At 50.9% G+C, this 20,641-nt stretch overlaps 1 protein-coding gene across 8 annotated transcripts in view; it reads right to left on the bottom strand.

Annotated features, from left to right (window-relative positions):
- Positions 1–4,036: 4,036 nt before the first annotated feature.
- DMKN (dermokine) overlaps positions 4,037–20,641 on the bottom strand; it is a 33,982-nt gene continuing 17,377 nt past the window's right edge. For 4 of the 8 annotated variants that reach the window (XM_075907595.2, XM_075907602.2, XM_075907600.2 and 1 more), the window contains 18 exons: positions 20,616–20,639; positions 20,070–20,126; positions 19,119–19,142; positions 18,620–18,676; positions 18,048–18,071; positions 17,540–17,596; positions 16,541–16,564; positions 16,044–16,100; positions 14,545–14,568; positions 14,047–14,103; positions 12,636–12,659; positions 12,128–12,184; positions 10,718–10,741; positions 9,089–9,145; positions 7,673–7,696; positions 7,165–7,221; positions 6,538–6,561; positions 4,037–4,237 (listed from right to left, as the gene is read on the bottom strand). In XM_075907595.2, the coding sequence (XP_075763710.2) occupies positions 6,544–6,561; positions 7,165–7,221; positions 7,673–7,696; positions 9,089–9,145; positions 10,718–10,741; positions 12,128–12,184; positions 12,636–12,659; positions 14,047–14,103; positions 14,545–14,568; positions 16,044–16,100; positions 16,541–16,564; positions 17,540–17,596; positions 18,048–18,071; positions 18,620–18,676; positions 19,119–19,142; positions 20,070–20,126; positions 20,616–20,639 (666 nt within the window). In that variant the 3' untranslated portion in view covers positions 4,037–4,237; positions 6,538–6,543. The remainder of the gene's footprint in view (positions 4,238–6,537; positions 6,562–7,164; positions 7,222–7,672; positions 7,697–9,088; positions 9,146–10,717; positions 10,742–12,127; positions 12,185–12,635; positions 12,660–14,046; positions 14,104–14,544; positions 14,569–16,043; positions 16,101–16,540; positions 16,565–17,539; positions 17,597–18,047; positions 18,072–18,619; positions 18,677–19,118; positions 19,143–20,069; positions 20,127–20,615; positions 20,640–20,641) is intronic. The other 4 variants (XM_089772535.1, XM_089772536.1, XM_089772537.1 and 1 more) reach the window with 4 other exon arrangements.

Below are 20,641 nucleotides of genomic sequence, written 5' to 3'. Positions count from 1 at the left end.
TCCCTGCATGACACACCCCAGGGAAAGGACTGATTTGGGGGAGAGTCTGACTGGTCCAGAACGACGGGGAGGGGCAGCAGAGACTATGAGGTCTGGTCTCCTTTCTTTCGCCCCCTGCTGGCCAGTGATGGAAGTGACCAAGTAAATGGGTAGGACCACCCAATTCAGTACTGTATATAGCTTCCTCTTATCATAACCTATCACTGTATTATATAGGGGGGTTATAGGATGCAATATGATGATCCCAGCAGGGGCAGGGCCTGTCTCTGGTTGTGTCTGTGCAGCACCCGACACAACAGGCTCCTGATCTCATCCAGGGCAGGATCTGTCTCCTGTTGTGTGTCTTGGCCGTGCTTGGCACAGGGGGGCCTTGATCTCAGCTGGGCTCTCTAAGTGCTAGGTGAACACATTCCAAGAAATGCTACATTGCCGGCGTCAGAGAGATCAGCACCTCTGGCCTAAGATGGGACCGCTGCATGCAGAGTCAGACAAAAATCAATGGCCTCCTTGGGAAAGTGTGGGCCTGTATCTTCTATGCAAGAAGGGTGGACTCTGGAACAGTCCATTAAAGGCTATTAAAGGAGGTGGGAATGAGGACTCCTGAGTCCTCGAAACGCTGCCATAATGATGCCGGGCGCTGCACACGCAGGGATGAGAGACAGGCCCTTCCGCCAAAGAGTTTCCAATGCGAGTGGGCCCGGGAAGGATTATTAGCCCCGATTCACAGGCTCCCAGTGACGTAGAAACTTGCAAAGGCCGCACAGGGGTCTGTGGGAGAGAGGAGAATTAACCCCAAGTCTCCTCCGGGTGCTGATCCTGCCTTTCCAGCCTCCTAAGATCACGGTCCAGAGAAGCTGGTTCTCAGTGATACTAACACCCCTTGAAGCGATTGCATTTCACAGGTACGTTAAATGTGCCCGTCACAGTGGCAGAGGGCTCGGGGGTCTTAGTGGAACTGAGGATCTGTTGCATACCGGGGGGGTTGGCAGCCCCACTCTCGCGAAGGTTGAGCTCCGATTTGGGGGCAATACACCAAGGATTCCTGATCTGGCCTCTGACATAACACCGCCCTGGAAGAGCCAGACCCTTACTCCCTGCTCCACACAAGCTCAGGAAAAATGACACGTCCGTAGTCCGGAGTTGGCCTGATGAGCATGTTCTGTCATTCAGGGAACTGAACAGATGGGTATTGTTCCTCAGCTGCACAGCCGACTTGTTCAGAAGACCAGGAAGAACAATCCAAACCCCTTATCTGCTCCGTTCTGCGCAGGGTGGATGGCTGCCAGAGGCGAACAAGAGGAGGTATTGTTGATGGGTGGTTTCGAGGAGGAGATCTTGCATGGGGGTGAAGGTGGGGAGATGACCCATCACAAACGGATTTGCCTCAGGTGACAAGTTCAATGCTCTGTGAGGCAAAGTCAAAGAGGAGCGTCACAAGCTCTGTTGTTCTGAGGTTGTCACATGTGAATAGTGACTGACACATCATGGAGAGCCTCTGTCCACTAGGTGCATGTGTGAGGTTATTCACGGTGAATTGCTAAGCTGCTCTGTCAGGCTCACATGGACAGCTGGTGAGAACTGACCATCACTGTGTTGGACTTAATAAGGTCACATCCCCAGATGGAGAGAATTCGCCGCCGTATCTTCAATGGGGTCAGATCCCTAGCTGGGTTATGTCTACACTGGTGCAATCTTGCACCAGAAGTATGCAAATGAGGCTAAGCGTGGAATATCGCCGAGCCTCATTTGCATATCTAATGAGCCGCCATTTTTGCAGAAGAGGCTCTTTGCGCAAGAAGGAGCTGTCTACACGGCCCCTTCTTGTGCAAGAAAAACCCTCTTGCGCAATGTCGCTATTCCTGAAAATAATCAGCGTAGCGGCATTGCACAAGAGGGTTTTTCTTGCGCAAGAAGGGGCAGTGTAGACAGCTCCTTCTGGCGCAAGAGCCTCTTCCGCAAAAATGGCAGCTCATTAGATATGCAAATGAGGCTCGGCGATATTCCACACTTAGCCTCATTTGCATACTTCTGGTGCCCGATTGTGCCAGTGTAGACATAGCCTTGGTGTGAATGGACCGTACCTGAATTGGATCCATGGTGCCAGATTCCCTGCTAATGTCCACAGGAGCTCCACAGAGTGTGTCTATGTTCTCAGGTGTATCAGAAAGCACCATGGAAGGGGCTCCAGCCACGGCTATAAAGACCAGGGCCATAACAATATGGACTATACACTGGGAACCAATGCTGCAACCAGCTCACGGTTACCCCAGCTCCTTCTGCACCCCATTGGTTCATATCCTGTATCGAAACACTATCTCTGCAGGGGGACTGGTCTGATTATGAATTACTCTGTCCAAGGAGCATTCGTGCTAGGAATTGGCACAGCAATCGAGTCAGAAAGAAGAAGGGGAGCAGGAGCCATTGGCGGAGAGATGGGACTAATTCAATACTCCTGACTGAGAGAAGGATAAAATGTTTTATTTCTCGGAATTAATCTCAAACATCACTGCTTCCAGCCGGACCCATCCCTGAGAAGACCAGCCACAGCTGCTCAAAATACAAAGTGCAGGGTGGCAAAGGGTTATTTTCTGAGATTTACTTTGGAGCTTAAATACCAAGATTTTCCTTTCATCTGCTGAGGGTCCCTCCTCGGTTCCAATCTCACCGTGCAGTTGTACGGATGCTACTTGATTTGGTCTGAAATTCCTGCCATATTGGCAACAGGGATTCTTCTTCCGTGGCTTCTATTGCTTTACCCTCGCGGGAGATCAAAGTGCCTAGACCGGGGTGGGGAATAATTTTTGGCCAGGAGCCACTTCAAACATTTTTGAAGTGGCTCCGGGCTAGGCTGGAAGGGGCGGAGCCAGGATGCTTCTGGGCTTCCCCACCCTCCTTCCCACTAGGCACCAATGCCCCTGGCAGGGCCGGAAGAGGCCCTGATTGGCCTTGGGGTGGGGGAAGCACAGGAAGCCTCCTCCCACCCTGCGAGCGGCGTGCGGTGCTTCAAAGCGCTGTGTGCTGCTCACAGGTGGGAGGAAGCTTCGCGTTCTCCCCCACCCCAGCCCTGATTGGCCTGGGGGCGGGGGAGCGGCAGGGCCTCCGTGGGCCGGATCGACCTGCTTGCTGGGCCGGATCTGGCCCACAGAGGCCCTTTTGCCCACCCCTGGCCTAGATGGAGCTGGGGAGGGGTCAGTAATGCCAGCTGTGGGGACCTGACTACAGTGAGACTTTGTGATCTCTTTCCCCCGCCTTGTTATCCAGCAAGGACACCTCTCTAGTGCCCGGGGGGAGTTTCTACTCACAACAGATCCACCATTGAGAAGTGCTCACCTCTCCCCAGCTGGGACCTTTCCGGGAACAACTCTCCCCATGGGTGGGGCAGCAGAATTGCCCGGGTCTGGTGCAAGGACTCCTGGGGGCAGGGAGTGGCCATTAAAAGTCCCACCGGAGACAGAGGCTGCGGAAAGGCCAGACGGGACCATTGGGATCTTCCCGACTGACGTACTGCGGCAGAGTCTCATTGCTGCAGGACAGCTTGTGTGCAGAGCGAGGCTCGGCTCTCACTGGGGGCAGGGACGGGTCCTCACTGCCGCGCTGTGCAGCACCCCGCTTGATGGGCACAGCCTCACGCGGACAAGGGGCGGTCTCTCGCTATGTGGCTGTGCTGGGCCAGGGAGCCTCATCTCGGTGGGGGCCACAACCTGGAAGAATCCTGTATTCTGAGCGATAGCAAGGCTGTGGTCGCAGGTCGGGGACATTTCATTGTGCTGCCATGCGGGTGGAGGGCAGTGTTCCCCGTAAACACAGCGCTGGGTTAGCCCCCCGGGAAAGATGCAAACGCTGCCCAGCTGACTAGCAGAGAGCCCACCGCCAGCAGCACTTGTTTCTAGCGGTGGTGCACATGGCGGGTGCACATCACAACGTTTATTCTGCACAATGATGGAAAAATTAGGGGGAACTTTGGTGGAGAGGAGTCCATTTTCCAAAGTTTGGGAAAATTCCACTGAAAAGCACTTACGACACCAGATGGGGGGGGTCGAGTGGAAATAGATTTATTTGCCTTATTGCAAAGACATGAGGAGGAGGAGAGGGTTAGAGCTGCACCCGACAGTCAAATCACTGAGCTGGCAAAAGTCAATTTCACAGGAGAGTGCTGTGTTACTCATCTTCAGGCTGACCCGCAGGAGAGCACAGGGCAGAAAGCATCAGGGCAGCTGTGGTGGCGCGTTTCTGGGGGCTTAATAAAAGAAAGAAAAGGAGCAGCCATTAGGATCAAAATACAGCGTGACACCCATCAATCATCCTAAAGCCAAAAGAGACCAAGATGAACATCTGGTCTGACCTTCTGCAACACAGGCCAGAGAACCTGACCCAAGAATTTCTGTATTAAGCCTTTATCTTCTGTGTGAGCTAGAGCATGGATTGGGGAAAGATATCCAGCCTTGGTTTAAGGGCTTCAATCTGCCATTTATCTACAGAAGTTGTTCCGATAACTAATTTCCCTCACTATTAAAAATGCTCCTTATTTCTACTCTGAATGTATCTTGCTTCAGCTTGCAGCTATTTAGAACATGAGAATGGCTAGACTGGGTCAGACCAAAGGTCCATCTCACCCAAAATCCTCTCCTCCGAAAGTGGCCAATGTCGGTACTCCAGATGGAATGAACAGAAGAAGTAATCATCAAGCAATCTCCTGTCGCCGAGTCCCAGGTACTGACAAACAGAGACTAGGGGCATCCTCCCTGCTCGTCCTGGCTAATAGGACCTATCCTCCATGAATTTATCTAGCTCTTTTTGAACCCTGTTTATAGTCTCGGACTTCACCACATCCTCTGGCAAGGAGTTCCACAGGTTGACTGTGCACTGCGTGAAGAAAAACGACCTATTGTTTGTTTTAAAACTGCTGCCTATTAATTTCTTATTTGACCCCTAGTTCTTATTTAATGGGAAGGAGTAAGTAACTCTTCTTTTTTTACTTTCTCCACCCCAGTCATGATTTTATAGACCTCTATCGTATTCCCCCTTTAGTCGTCTCTTTGCCAAGCTGAAAAGTCCTAGGACTTGTTATTCCTCTGCTAGATTAAAGAGCTATCTACTCTCACAAATCTCTTTCCCAGTATAAGTGATGATACACCAGGATCAAGTAATCTCGTAACCATCTCTTGGATAAGATAAATCAAGAACCTTGAGATCCTTTTCTCCAGGCCTTGAATCCAACCTAGTGCTCTTTTCCAAATCTTCTGCAATTACCCTAACATCCTTTGTAAGTATGAACATCAAGATTGGTCATATTGGCGCCAGTTCTTTTCTGACATAACTTCAGGTAACTTTAATGGATAGTGTGGTCCAGTATTCCATCGCTGGCCTCATCAGCCTTAGCTCCCTGATACTATAACATTGCAATTGCTAGGCTCTGGTGAGAGAACCTCAGAGCAAAGGTAGTTACTGATTTTAAAAAGTACACGTGTTATTCCCACTCGGATGACTTGCCGCATATTTAATATAACAACGAAGGAGTTAGCTGAAGCACGCTTCATAGGAAACCATTTACCCCGACTTCCTCGGACAGTGAGTGATTTTAGAAGAGATTTCATGGGGGCCCAAAATTATGGGCCACTTTCAATGCCTATCCAGTGAGCGTGCAGAGAAGAGGACATTCTCCAGTAAGGCTGAAGGAAATTGTCAGTGGATTAAGTATTCGTAGAATTCCTGGGGCATCTCCCAGCTGCAATCAATTTCAGGTGATTTCAGAGGAACTTTTTGTGAGATGTTCCATAGGAGAGAAGGAAGCTCTAACAATATCCACCTCCCATTGGCCCCAGCAATCTCCCATAACCTCCCTGGAGCTACTGTGTGTTTACTAGGAGACTGTTCACAGTAGCTTTCAGCAGCAATGCCTTCTGGGTGGTACAGAAAGCTTCTTGTGCTGTGTATCAGGGACACACAACGGAGTTCTGGGAGAGGAGTCCCACCTGCTATAAGTTCTATGGCTCATCTGGTGCCTTTGCAACATCGGAAAACACAGCCAATGCTCCTTACTTGGCAAACGTTAGTAGACAACAAACCGGAGAAAACATGGCCAAGTCCCCTGATCTGTGTGAAGATAAATGATCACCTTTGCTACTAACACTATTTTCATGAAAGCTGATGTCACCTCCAGCATCACTGTTCAAACTGCCAGAGTTCAGCAAATTGCAGAATATTTCTTTTCTGTATGTTCTGTATTATGGTGAAACCGCAGGGTCTCCCGTTGAGATTCTAATGATCTAGTGAAGCTATGGAATATTTAAACCAGCTGGCCCCCACAAATATTTAAATATTTGGCCCCCACATCATTCTCATGCACTACTGGAGAAAGTGTATACATCCAAAGTCTGCATGAATTGTTTCACAATGTCCAGTTGATGAGATACAGGGGGACAAATGTTGACTACAGAGTTGGCCACCAAAAGGCTGGGCTGCTGGTGAGCAGGGATGCTGGATGCTTTTGAGGCAAAATACGATAGTCTGAAAGCAAAGAGGGCCGCAGATACTCACCGATAACTAGAACTGGTTGTTTTGCTGCAACAGAAAGAGAAGTTAGGAATGCATTACGTTCAATGCCTCGCCAGTGTAGCAGAGATTGGAGAATTTACTAACTACAAATTACCCCCAGGACCTGGGGGACACTTCATGGCTGTCCAATGGATTTGTAGGAGAAGCCCTCTCCCCATGAGGATATGGGAAATTTTCATGAGGCTCCCAATGGGAATATCTGCCAGGTGAAATGCATTGTGGGTGATTGTCCAAGTCCCTCCGAAAAGCTATTTCAAGGGTGCAACAAAGGAATCGTGATGACACTGCCCCACCAGTCCTGCCAATCTCATATAAGCCTCCCAAACGTGTACATCGGGGGACCCGCTCAGGGAGCTCCCAGCAGAAATGCCTTCAGTGTGACATTGACCAGCCTTGTCTGGCAGGCCTCATGGCTGCCTTGCAGGCTGTGGGAGAGGAGGTTGACCTGCCATAGGACTCTGGGGATTTTCATTATCTCTGTAGAGTTGGAGGAATTTCCATGCTGCCTTCGCAGGGAAACGTGACCAGACATCAAACTAGCTAAACAGGGCCCATTCCCCTGGTGCGTGTGCAGCTACACAGCACCGAGAGGAAATCTTTGGGACTCACATTGTTGTCGTCAAAGCTGCCGTCACCCACGTTGCCGGTCTTTACACTACCGGAGTCCTGAAAGAGGGGAAATATTTATCACGTGCAGTGTGGAAACAGCTGGAGTGTTCCAGCAGATCTTCTGTTGGCCAAATGGCGCCATAAACCAAGCGGTACCATAGGAATGTGGCATATTGATTCTGGTGGATCTCTGGACAATTTACACCAGTGGGAGCCTGGCCCTTTTGATTCCAATTAATCTAGAGCAAATTTACATTATTTGCGTATCTGGCCCAACACCATTCTCATCCACTGCTGGAAACCAAGAGATAATCCTCAGTGAAGCACCAGCATTCCAATTCTGCACATTTATTATACTGAACCCGACTGACAGGTTAAAAAGTTTCAGCGTAGCAGGGGTGTAGAGGACTTTGCCAGCAAAGGGTTGGGTCCTTAGTGAGCAGCGAGACAGAACTGCAGTGAGACAAACCGTGAGAGTCCGACAGCAAAGGGAACGGCGGATACTCACCACTGACCAGAACTGGTTGTTTTGCTGGAACAGAAAGAGAAGTTAGGAACGCATCCCGCTCAGCTCCCCAGCAGAGAAGCAGAGACCTCAACTCCAGAATAGCCACATCTGAACTGACCAACAGACCCGTCTAGTCTAATGTCCCTCCCTAGGCTGGAACAAAAGAATGGCTCCCCAATCACGTCTCCTAAAAGGGCCATTTTAATGACCCCTCAGGCTCATGACTAAGCCACAAAATCTCATGACTCACATTTTCATGGCTCAGAATTTTCATGACAGAGCAAAAAAAATCATGACTCAGCTGGCCTCATCGCTGCCATAGACCAGAGATTCTCAAACCGGGGGTCATGAGCTTGCTGGGGGTCACAAGCTTATTATGTGAGGGAGTCCAAGAGGCAACAGCCTCCACCCACATGTTCTACTTCGCCTCCAGATTTATAATAATGTTAAATAGATAAAAATGTGCTTTTCTAAGGGGTGTCACTCCTGGATTTTCTACATGAGCGGGGTGACCAACACAAAATTTTGAAAACTACGGGTCAAATGAACAACTGAGAACGATAGGTAGTAAGTCCTCAGTGCGACTCTCCCACATTAGAACGGATGCTCTGCTGAGATCCTCCCCTAGCTAAACACTTTCCTTATTTATAGGTATCCAGGTCACTTCTCATAGTCTCTAGGCCACGTGTTGTTCCCCGTCAGATGCCATGATACGGGATTAATCTAATAGGAGAGGAGTCAGCCTAGGTGTTAGCTAAGCTCCTCGCACTGGTCCCAAGAGCACTGCATTCCCTGTGCTTTTGGAAGGGTCCCTGGTGAGGATTTTAGGTGGTGTCCGAAGGACCTGTGGGACACTTCATGCCTCTCCAGTGCACTTGCAGGAGAAGGGATTATCCTCCCATGAGCCAATGGGGGAGCTCATGAGGCCCCAGTGGGGATGGGGATGTATCCCCGAGCCCTTGGGATATCTCCCACGTGCAATGCATTGTGGGTGATTGTCTGCGTCCCTCTTGCAAGATGTTTCCTGGCTTCCCAAAGGAATTGTGGAGGTAACACCAATCCATCAGTCCTGGCAATCCCATATCAGCCTCCCAAACACGTGTTTGTCTGGGGGCCCACCGAGGGGATGCCCAGCAAAGGTGCCTCCTGTAGGACATTTAGCAGCATTTTCTGGGCCTTTTCTCATTGCTACCCCAGGGACTGGGAGAGGGGAGCTTGACCTGCTCTAAGGCTCTGGAGCTTTTCAGAAGCCGTGTAGAGCGAGAGGATTTCAATCAGCGCTGTCGCAACATGGGAATGGGCAGCCAACGCTCCTCACAGGCAAACTGTGACCAGACATCAAACTAGCTGACACAGGCCCATTCCCCTGGTGCGTGTGCAGCTACACGGCACGGAGAGGAAATCTCTGGGACTTACATTGTTGTCGTCAAAGCTGCCGGCACCCACGTTGCCGGTGTCTACGCTACCGGAGCCCTGCAATAAGAAGCATTTCTTATGGGTATTGCAGTGACATACAGAGCTCCAATGAATATTCTATTGACCGAGCAGAGGCGTGGACAATGTACAGCATCTGGGGAGGTGGGGTGTTGATTCCAGTGCTTCTCTGGACAATTTACACCAGTGGCAACCTGGCCCCATTGCCTGTAATGAAGCTACAGCAAACTGACATGAACTCAGGATATGGCTCCAACAGCTTTCTCATCCACTGCTGGAAACCAGGAGATGTTTCCTGGTAAAGCTGCAATATCTAAATCCTATAAATATGTTAAAGCCAGCGTGAGTGACGGGATAAAAGGGTGCCAGGTGCTAGTTTGCCTAGAGCCATGTTTCTTAAACTGTGTTCTGCGGACAACTCTCAGGTGCGCCGTGGCTGTTTAAAGAAAAAAAACAGCTGCTAGAGCTGATGAGATGCAGTGGGTGGTGCAAACAGGTGAGCGAGTGGTGACGTGGCAGGAACCGGTCTGCGCCCGGCATGCAACCGCCTGGGAAAGCTCCGTGCCTTGGTTATGCCCCTGGCCAGAGGGGAGGAGCATTGCAGGGCCAGCAATAGGGCCGGCTCTGATTGGCTGTCTCTGCTGCTAGTCTGAGGATCCTGCCTGCCAGGGGAGAGAACTGACCTAAAGCTGCCACCCCAACCGGGTATTTGCACCGCTGCCTTTAGCCCTCGCTTGTAACCCAGGACAGCTGAGGGGGGCCAGCACCTTCCACCCTCTTGCACAGACAAGGCCCTTCCCTTCAGTATTCTGTGTCAAAAATAACGGAGCCAGGGGCTAGAACTATCGAAGGACAAACATTAAGCAGGAAGGGACCCACTATGAATTGGGGGACAGGGGTAAGGCCCTCAGTGCCCCAATGTTCCTTCTTTGTTTGACAACTTTTTTTTTATTGTAAGGAGAGCGATTGACAGGTCACGTGTGAGATTAGAAAAGATGCTCCACTTTTCAGAAGATAACTAAAAGACACAAATTATCATCGGCAGTGAGCAAATATTGTCGCTGGCAGTAAAAGTGTAAAAGTGTCATGTTGGGGTTTTTTTTTGGTTTAAGAAACACTGGCCTAGGGGGTTTTACCACCAAAGGATTGGGCTGTAAGCAGGGCTGGATGAAGGCATGGGCAATTCAGGCAGCTGCCCAGGGCACCAACCGATGGGGGGCGCCTGATGGCAGCTGTAAGGAGCGCACAGTGTCCCTTACAGCTGCCATCAGGAGCCGCGCGCCCGGCTCCCGCAGCACTGGGCCTGCAGCGCCGGTCAGCAGCACCCTTCCTGCCACAGCTGCGGGGCCCTGCACAGCCCGGCGTCTGCGCCAGCAGTGCTCGGCAGACCAGGCCGGGCAGCGCATGCGCCGTGCACCCCAGGGGTGGGCTGTGCACCAGTGGCCATGACCAGCCCGCGCATGTGCTCTGCGCCCGTAGTCGGCACCGCACGCCCGGGCCCAGGGTGCCGAAAGGGCTCGGGCCGGCCCTGGCTGTACGTGAGCAGCGAGAGGGAATAGCAGTGAGGCAAAGTGTGACAGTCTGACAGCAAAGAGAACTGCAGATACTCACCACTCTCCAGAACTGGTTGTTTTGCTGGAAGAGAAAGAGAAGTTAGGAACGTCTTCTTTGCTTGTTCCCATAATATAAGAACTAGGGGCCACCAAATGAAACTAATGGGCAGCAGGTTTAAAACAAATAAAAGGACGTTTTTCTTCACACAGCGCATAGTCAACCTGTGGAACTCCTTGCCTCAGGAGGTTGTGAAGGCTAGGATTATAACACAGTTTAAAAGAGAACTAGATAAATTTATGGAGGTTAAGTCCATCAATGGCTATTAGCCAGTCTGGGTGAGGAATGGTGTCCCCAGCCTCTGTTTGTCAGAGGGTGGAGATGAACGGCAGGAAAGAGATCGCGTGATCATTATCTGATCAATCCACTCCCTCTGGGACACCTGCATTGGCCACTGTCGGCAGACAGGATACTGGGCTGGATGGACTTTTGGTCGGATTCAATATGGACGTTCTTATGTTCTTATGAAGGCATCTTGCTCAGATCCCCACCAGGAGAGCAAAGGTCTGAATTTCAGAACAGCCACCTCCGATCTCACCAAGAGGCCGACCTCTCCCAGTGTTCCTCCCCCAGCTAGACCAGAGGAATCCTGTCTCCTAGAAAGCCCATCATTCCAGTGCTGGCTTCATCGATAGATGCAGGTATTGTCACCCCAGCACCATGCGAGCGCTTCAGCTCTTAGGCCAGGCTAAGATCCCCTCCCAGCTGTGTTCATCATTCATAGAATTATGACTCTGTATAGTCTGTGAGGCCGTGTGTACCCCCACTCAGGTGACAGGGTGGAAATTTAACCTAACGGCCGAGGATTCAGCCAAGGGATCCCTGAGAGGACCCAGTTGAGCCGGAGTTCCTAGCACTGGTGCCGGGAGCGGCGCATTCCCTGTGATTTCAGAAGGATCCCTCAGGAGTCATTCGGCGGGTGCCCGAAGGACCTGTGGGATGCCTGGCCACTCGGCTTGTAAGAGAAATCATCCCCTGCAAGGCTCTGGCAAATCCTCATGAGGCCCCATCGTGGGAATGGGGATATTTCCCACAACTCTGCAGAGATCTCCCAGGTGCAGGGCACGGTGGGTGACTATCAAAGTCCCACTTCCGAGATAGATCATATGCACCCAAAGGAATTGCTGAGTTGAGCTCCCCTGGGCTCTCTGCGTGGTATCACACAGCCTCATCCACCACGTCTCAGGTGTGCCCCAGAGACGGGGAGAGCAGGTCAACCTGCCAGCAGCCTCAGCAGATTTTCATTAGTCATGTGGGGTGGGAGAATTTCCATGCTGCCTGAACACCACGGGAAAGGCAACACTGCTTCCAGCAGGCAAATGTTACCAGACTCCAGACTAGCTGAATTGGGGCCAGTCGCCGGGTGTGTGCACCGCTACACGCCACAGAGGGGAAATCGCTGGTACTCACATTGTTGTCATCAAAGCTGCCGTCGCCCACGTTGCCGGTCTTTATACTACCAGACTCCTGCAAGATGAGAAATATTCATTAGGTTTATTGTGGAAACATCTGTAAGGCTCCAGAGGCTAGTTCATTATCCCATTCGTGCCGTGGAGAATATATAGCATCTGGGGATGTGGCGTGTTGCTTCCAGCATTTCTCTGGACAATTTATGACAGTCAGATCATGGCCCCATTTACTTATATGAAGCTACAGTAAATTTTCATCAACTGGGGATCTGTCCCCAACACCATCCTTATACACTGTCAGAAACCAAGAGATAATCCTTGGGAAAGCTCTGACATCAGAGATCGGCAGATTTTCCCCGCTGAACCCGACTGACGGAATAAAGAGATTCAGAAGGGCAGGTGCTAGGAGGGTTTTCCAACAAGGGTTGGTCTGTGAGTGAGCAGCGAGACAGAACAGCAGTGAGGCAAAGGGTGACAGTCCAATAGCAAAGGGAACGGCTGATACTCACCACTGACCAGAACTGGTTGTTTTGCTGGAAGAGAAAGAGAAATTAGGAACGCATCCTGCTCAGGGCCCCACCAGGTAGCACAGGCTGTACCTCCAGAATAGACACATTAGATCTGAACAATAGCGCAGTCTAGTCTGATCTCTCTCCCTGGGCTGGAACAGGGGAATGGGCCCCCCAAGCTTGTCTCCATTTTCATGACTAAGCCACAAAATCTCATGACTCATATTTTATTGGCTCAGAATTTTAATGACAGAGCAAAGCAATCATGACTCAGCTGGCCTCATCACTACCATGGACCAGAGATTCTCAAACCAGGGGTCATGAGCCCTAACAGGGTTGCAAGGTTATTATGTGGGGGAGTCCAAGAGACAGCAGCCTCCATCAGCTTGCTCTGCTTTTCCTCCAGATTTTAGAATAATGTTAAATAGATAAAAATGTGCTTTTCCTTTCTAAGGAGGTATCATTCATGGGTTTTCTGCGTGAATGGGAACATCAGCACAAAAGTTTAAAACCACTGGTCAAAGGAACTACTGAGAGCCACGGGTAATAAGTCCTCAGTGCGACTCTCCCACTTTGGAACTGATGCTCTGTTGAGATCTCCTCATAACTAAATACTTCTCTTATTTGTAGGTATCTGGATCACTTCTCATAGTCTCTAGGCCATGTGTTGTTCCCCACCAGATGACGTGATGTGGGTTTAATCAAACAGGAGAGGCGTCAACCCAGGTGTTCTTGACAGAACCCCATTTACCGAAGCTCCGAGCACTAGTCCCAAGAGCACTGCATTCCCTGTGCTTTTGGAAGGATCCCTGATGGGAGTTTTTGGTGCTGTCCAAAGGACCTGTGGGACACTTCATGCCTGTGCAGTGCACTTGCGGGAGAAGGAATCATCCTCCCATGAGCGAGTGGAGGAGCGCATGAGGCCCTGGTGGGAATGGGGACGTATCCCCAAGCCCTTGGTATATATCCTGCGTGAAATGCATTGTGGGTGATTGTCAGAGAGATTCTTACAAGATGTTTCCCGGTTTCCCAAAGGAATTGTGGCCATAACTCCATCCCATCGGCCCTGGCAATCCCATATCAGCCCCAAACATGTGTTCGCTGGGGGTCCTCCGAGGGGACTCCCAGGAGACGTGTCTCCTGCAGGACATTAAAGAGCCTTTTCTGGCCATGTCTCATTGCCACCCCAGGGACTGAGAGAGAAGAGCTTGACCGGCCCTAAGGCTCTGCAGACTTTCATAAGCCATGTAGAGTGAGAGGATTTCAATCAGTGCTGTCACAACGCGGGAATGTGCAGCCAACGCTCCTCACAGGCAAACTGTGACCAGACATCAAACTAGCTGACACAGGCCCATTCCCCTGGTGTGTGTGTGCAGCTACACAGTGCGGAGAGGAAATCTCTGGGACTTACGTTGTTGTCATCAAAGCTGCCAGCACCCACGTTGCCGGTGTCTACTCTCCCGGAGCCCTGCAAGAGGGGGAATTTATGATGGGTATTGTAGTGACATACAGAGCGCCAATGAATATTCTATTGACCAAGCAAAGGCGTGGACAATTTATAGCATCTGAGAATGTGGGGTGTTGATTCCAGTGGTTCTTTGGACAATTTACACCAGTGGAAACCTGGCCCCTTGCCTCTAATGAAGCTACAGCAAATTGACATAAACTCAGAATATGGGTCCAACATCATTCTCATTCACTGCTGGAAACCAAGAGATGTTTCGTGCACAAGTTGCAACATCCGAGTCCTATAAATGTGTTACACCCAATGTCAGTGATGGGATAAAAGGTGGAAATTGGGGTAGAGAGTTTTCCCAGAAAAGGGTTGGGCTGTTAGTGAGCAGAGAGAGAGAACAGCCGTGAGGCAAAGCGTGACAGTCTGACAGCAAAGAGATCTGCAGATACTCACCACTGACCAGAACTGGTTGTTTTGCTGGAAGAGAAAGAGGAGTTAGGAACGCACCCCGCTCAGCTACCCAGCATGGGGGAGGAGTTTGTAACTTCAGAACAGCCACCTTCTGATCTCACCAAGAGGCCAATCTCTCCCAAAGCTCCTCCCCCAGACAGAACAAAGGAACTCTGTCTACTAAAACCCCATCTTTCCAGTGCTGGCTTCATCACTAGACAGAGGTATTATCACCCCAATGCCACCCGAGCGCTTCAGCTCTTAGGCCAGGCTCAGATCCCCTCCCAGCTGTGTTCATCATTCAGAGAATTGTGACTCTGTTTTTATAGTCCACAAGGCCGTGTGTACCCCCACTCAGGTGACAGAGTGGAAATGTAACCTAATGACTGAGGATTCAGCCAAGGGATCCTTGAGAGGACACAATCTATCCAGAGTTCCTAACACGGATGCCGGGAGCGGCGCATTCCCTGTGATTTCGGAAGGATCCCTCATGAGAGATTCAGCGGGTGCCCAAAGGACCTGTGGGATGCCTGTCCAGTGAGCTTGTAAAAGAAATGATCCTCCCAAGAGGCCCTGGCAAGTCCTCGTGAGGCCCCATCGTGGGGATGGGGATATTTCCCACAACTCTGCAGAGATCTCCCAGGTGCAGGGCACGGTGGGTGACTGTCAAAGTCCTGCTTCCAGGATAGAGGATGTGCGCCCAAAGGAAGTGTGGAGATGAGACCCTCCTGGGCCCTCTGCGTGGTATCACACAGCCTCACCCACCACGTCTCACGTCTGCCCAGAGACTGGGAGAGCAGGTCAACCTCCCATCAGCCTCAGCAGATTTTCAGAAGTCGTGTGGGGTGGGAGGAATTTCCATACTGCCTGGATAACAAGGGCTGGTCCCAAGAGCGCTGCATTCCCTGTGCTTTTGGAAGGGTCCCTGGTGACAGTTTTAGGTGGTGTCCAATGGACCTGTGGGTGCACTTGTGGGAGAAGGGATCATCTTTGCATGAGCTAGTGGGGCAGCGCATGAGGACCCAGTGGGGAGGTATCCCCAAGCCCTTGGGATATCTCCCAGGAGCAATGCATTGTGTGAGATTGTCAGAGACCCTCTTGCAAGATGTTTCTTGGCTTCCCAAAGGGATTGTGGAGGTAACACCGTCCCATCAGCACTAGCAATCCCATAGCAGCCCCAAATATGTGCTCTCCTGGGGGCCCACCGAGGGGAATCCCAGCAGAGATGCCTCCTGCAGGACGTTAAGGAGCCTTTTCTGGGCCTTTTCTCATTGCTACCCCAGGGACTGGGAGAGGGGAGCTTGACCTGCTCTAAGGCTCTGGAGCTTTTCAGAAGCCGTGTAGAGCGAGAGGATTTCAATCAGCGCTGTCGCAACGCGGGAATGTGCAGCCAACGCTCCTCACAGGCAAACTGTGACCAGACATCAAACAAGCTGAAACAGGCCCATTCCCCTGGTGCGTGTGCAGCTACACGGCACGGAGAGGAAATCTCTGGGACTTACGTTGTTGTCATCAAAGCTGCCGGCACCCACGTTGCCGGTGTCTACGCTACCGGAGCCCTGCAAGAAGAAGCATTTATGATGGGTATTGCAGTGACATACAGAGCTCCAATGAATATTCTATTGACCAAGCAGAGGCGTGGACAATTTATAGCATCTGAGAATGTGGGGTGTTGATTCCAGTGGTTCTTTGGACATTTTACACCAGTAGCAACCTGGCCCCATTGTCTGTAATGAACCTACAGCAAATTGACAAACTCAGAATATGGGTCCAACATCATTCTCATTCCCTACTGGAAACTAAGAGATGTTTCATGCACAAGTTGCAACATCTGAGTCCTATAAATGTGTTACACCCAATGTCAGTGATGGGATAAAAGGTGGAAATTGGGGTAGAGAGTTTTTCCAGAAAAGGGTTGGGCTGTTAGTGAGCAGTGAGAGAGAACAGCCGTGAGGCAAAGCGTGACAGTCTGACAGCAAAGAGATCTGCAGATACTCACCACTGACCAGAACTGGTTGTTTTGCTGGAAGAGAAAGCGGAGTTAGGAACGCATCCTGCTCAGCACCCCACCAGGGTAGAGGAGTTTGTAACTTCAGAACAGCCACCTTCTGATCTCACCAAGAGGCCAATCTCTCCCAAAGCTCCTTCCCCAGACAGAACAAAGGAACTCTGTCTACTAAAACCCCATCTTTCCAGTGCTGGCTTCATCACTAGACAGAGGTATTATCACCCCAATGCCACCCGAGCGCTTCAGCTCTTAGGCCAGGCTCAGATCCCCTCCCAGCTGTGTTCATCATTCAGAGAATTGTGACTCTGTTTTTATAGTCCACAAGGCCGTGTGTACCCCCACTCTGATGACAGGGTGTAACCTAATGACTGAGGATTCAGCCAAGGGATCCTTTAGAGGACACAATCTATCCGGAGTTCCCAACACGGATGCCGGGAGCGGCGCATTCCCTGTGATTTCGGAAGGATCCCTCATGAGAGATTCAGCGGGTGCCCAAAGGACCTGTGGGATGCCTGTCCAGTGAGCTTGTAAAAGAAATGATCCTCCCAAGAGGCCCTGGCAAATCCTCGTGAGGCCCCATCGAGGGGATGGGGATATTTCCCACAACTCTACAGAGATCTCCCAGGTGCAGGGCACGGTGGGTGACTGTCAAAGTCCCACTTCTAAGATTGAGGATGTGCGCCCAAAGGGATTGTGGAGATGAGACCCTCCTGGGCCCTCTGCATGGAATCACGCAGCCTCATCCACCACGTCTCACGTCTGCCCAGACACTGGGAGAGCAGGTCAACCTTCCATCAGCATCTACAGATTTTCACAAGTCATGTGGGGTGGGAGGATGAGAGGAATTTCCATGCTGCCTGAACAACAAGGGGAAAGGCAGCTCTGCTTCCAGCAGGCAAATGTTGCCAGACTTCAGAATAGCTGAATTGGGGCCATTTGCCGCATGTGTGCACCGCTACACGGCACGGAGAGGAAATTGCTGGTACTCACATTGTTGTCATCAAAGCTGCCATCACCCACGTTGCCGGTCTTTACACTACCAGACTCCTGCAAGATGAGAAATATTTATTTGGTTTATAGTGGAAACACCTGTAAGGTTCCAGAGGATATTCCATCAGCCCATTGGGGCCAGGGAGAATATATAGCATCTGGCGATGTGGCATGTTGATTCTAGTGTTTCCCGGGATAATTTATGACAGTTGGATCATGGCCCCATTTTCTTATATGAAGCTACAGTAAATTTACATCAATTGGGGATGTGGCCGCAACACCATCCTTATACACTGCTGAAAACCAAGAGATAATCCTTGGGAAAGCTCTGACATCAAAGATCTGCAGATTTGCCCTGCTGAACCCGACTGACGGAATAAAAAGGTTCAGAAGGGCAGGTGCTAGGAGGGTTTTTCCAACAAGGGTTGGGCTGTGAGTGAGCAGTGAGACAGAGCAGTGATGAGGCAAAGGAGACAGTCCGATAGCAAAGGGAACGGCTGATACTCACCACTGACCAGAACTGGTTGTTTTGCTGGAACAAAAAGAGAAGTTAGGAACGCATCCCACTCAGCTCCCCAGCAGGTAGAATCTCATGAGGACCCAGTGGGGAGGTATCCTCAAGCCCTTGGGATATCTCCCAGGAGCAATGCATTGTGTGAGATTGTCAGATACCCTCTTGCAAGATGTTTCTTGGCTTCCCAAAGGGATTGTGGAGGTAACACCATCCCATCGGCACTGGCAATCCCATAGCAGCCCCGACTATGTGCTCTCCTGGGGGCGCACCGAGGGGAATCCCAGCAGAGATACCTCCTACAGGACATTAAGGAGCCTTTTCTGGGCCTTTTCTCATTGCTACCCCAGGGACTGGGAGAGGGGAGCTTGACCTGCTCTAAGGCTCTGGAGCTTTTCAGAAGCCGTGTAGAGCGAGAGGATTTCAATCAGCGCTGTCGCAACATGGGAATGGGCAGCCAACGCTCCTCACAGGCAAACTGTGACCAGACATCAAACTAGCTGACACAGGCCCATTCCCCTGGTGCGTGTGCAGCTACACGGCACGGAGAGGAAATCTCTGGGACTTACATTGTTGTCGTCAAAGCTGCCGGCACCCACGTTGCCGGTGTCTACGCTACCGGAGCCCTGCAAGAAGAAGCATTTATTATGGGTATTGCAGTGACATACAGAGCTCCAATGAATATTCTATTGACCGAGCAGAGGCGTGGACAATGTACAGCATCTGGGGAGGTGGGGTGTTGATTCCAGTGCTTCTCTGGACAATTTACACCAGTGGCAACCTGGCCCCATTGCCTGTAATGAAGCTACAGCAAATTGACATGAACTCAGGATATGGCTCCAACAGCTTTCTCATCCACTGCTGGAAACCAGGAGATGTTTTGCTGTAAAGCTGCAAGATCCAAATCCTGTAAATGTGTTATACCCAAAGTCAGTGACGGGATAAAAGGGTTCCAGGTGCTACTTTGCCTTGAGGGTTTTGCCAGCAAAGGGTTGGGCTGTAAGTGAGCAGCGAGAGAGAAGAGCAAAGTGTGACAGTCGGACAGCAAAAGGAACGGCTGATACTCACCACTGACCAGAACTGGTTGTTTTGCTGGAACAAAAAGAGAAGTTAGAAACGCATCCTGCTCAGCTCCCTAGCAGGAGCTTGTAACTTCAGAACAGCCACCTCTGATCTCACCAAGAGGCCAATCTCACCTAAGGCTCCTCCCCCAGACAGAACAGAGGAATCCTGTCTCCTAAAAAGTCCTAGACATAGGTCTTATCGACCCAGCGCCATGCTAGCACTTTGCTCTTATACCAGGCTAAGATCCCTGCCAGCTCAGGGGGTTCATCATTCATAGAATTCTGACTCTGCTTTTACACTCTGCAAGGCCGTGTGTACCCCCACTCAGATGACAGGGTGGAAATTTAACCTAATGGTCGAGGATTCAGCCAAGGGATCCTTGAGAGGACACAATTGAGCTGGAGTTCCTAGCACTGGTGCCGGGAGCGGTGCATTCCCTGTGATTTCGGAAGGATCCCTCAGGAGTCATTCGGCGGGAGCCCAAAGGACCTGTGGGATGCCTAGCCACTCGGCTTGTAAAAGAAATCATCCCCCACGAGGCCCTGGCAAGTCCTTGTGAGGCCCCATATTTCCCACAACCCTGCAGAGATCTCCCAGGTGTAGGGCACGGTGGGTGACTGTCAAAGTCCCGCTTCCAAGATAGAGGATGTGCGCCCAAAGGAAGTGTGGAGATGAGACCCTCCTGGGCCCTCTGCGTGGAATCACGCAGCCTCATCCACCACGTCTCAGGTGTGCCCCAGAGACGGGGAGAGCAGGTCAACCTGCCAGCAGCCTCAGCAGATTTTCATAAGTCATGTGGGGTGGGAGAATTTCCATGCTGCCTGGATAACAAGGGGAAAGGTAACACTGCTTCCAGCAGGCAAATATTGCCAGAATTGAGACTAGCTGAACTGGGGCCATTCACCGGATGTGTGCAGTGCCACATGGCACGGAGAGGAAATCTCTAGGACTTACATTGTTGTCATCAAAGCTGCCATCACCCACGTTGCCGGTCTTTACACTACCAGAGTCCTGCATGATGTGAAATATTTATTACATTTATTGTGGAAACACCTGTAAGGCTCCAATGGATAACTGATGGCATCTGGGCATGTGGTGTATTAATTCCAGTGCTTCTCTGGACAATCGATGCCAGTGGGAACATGGCCCCGTTTACTCCGCTGAAGCTACAGCAAATTTGCATCAACTGGGGATGTGGGCCCAGCATCAAGAGATAATCCTGGGTAAAGCTGTGACATCAGAGAGCTGTGAATTTTCCCTGCTGACCCCGACTGATGGAATAAAAAGTTTCAGAATTGGAGGAGGGGTAGCTCAGTGTTTTGAGCTAAACCCCGGGGTTCTGAGTTCAATCCTCGAGGGGGCCATATAGGGATCTGGAGGAAAATATCAGTTGCAGAGAGGGTTTTGCCAACAAGGTTTGGGCTGTGAGTGAGCAGTGAGACAGAGCAGTAATGAGGCAAAGGAGACAGTCCGATAGCAAAGGGAACAGCTGATACTCACCACTGACCAGAACTGGTTGTTTTGCT

This window comes from Pelodiscus sinensis, chromosome 22 (assembly GCF_052426305.1).
Source record: "Pelodiscus sinensis isolate ZL-2025 chromosome 22, ASM5242630v1, whole genome shotgun sequence".
In the NCBI taxonomy this organism is placed as follows: Eukaryota; Metazoa; Chordata; order Testudines; family Trionychidae; genus Pelodiscus; species Pelodiscus sinensis.
Note: the sequence above shows the minus strand (reverse complement) of the source record. Positions and strands in the feature narration are given on the sequence as shown.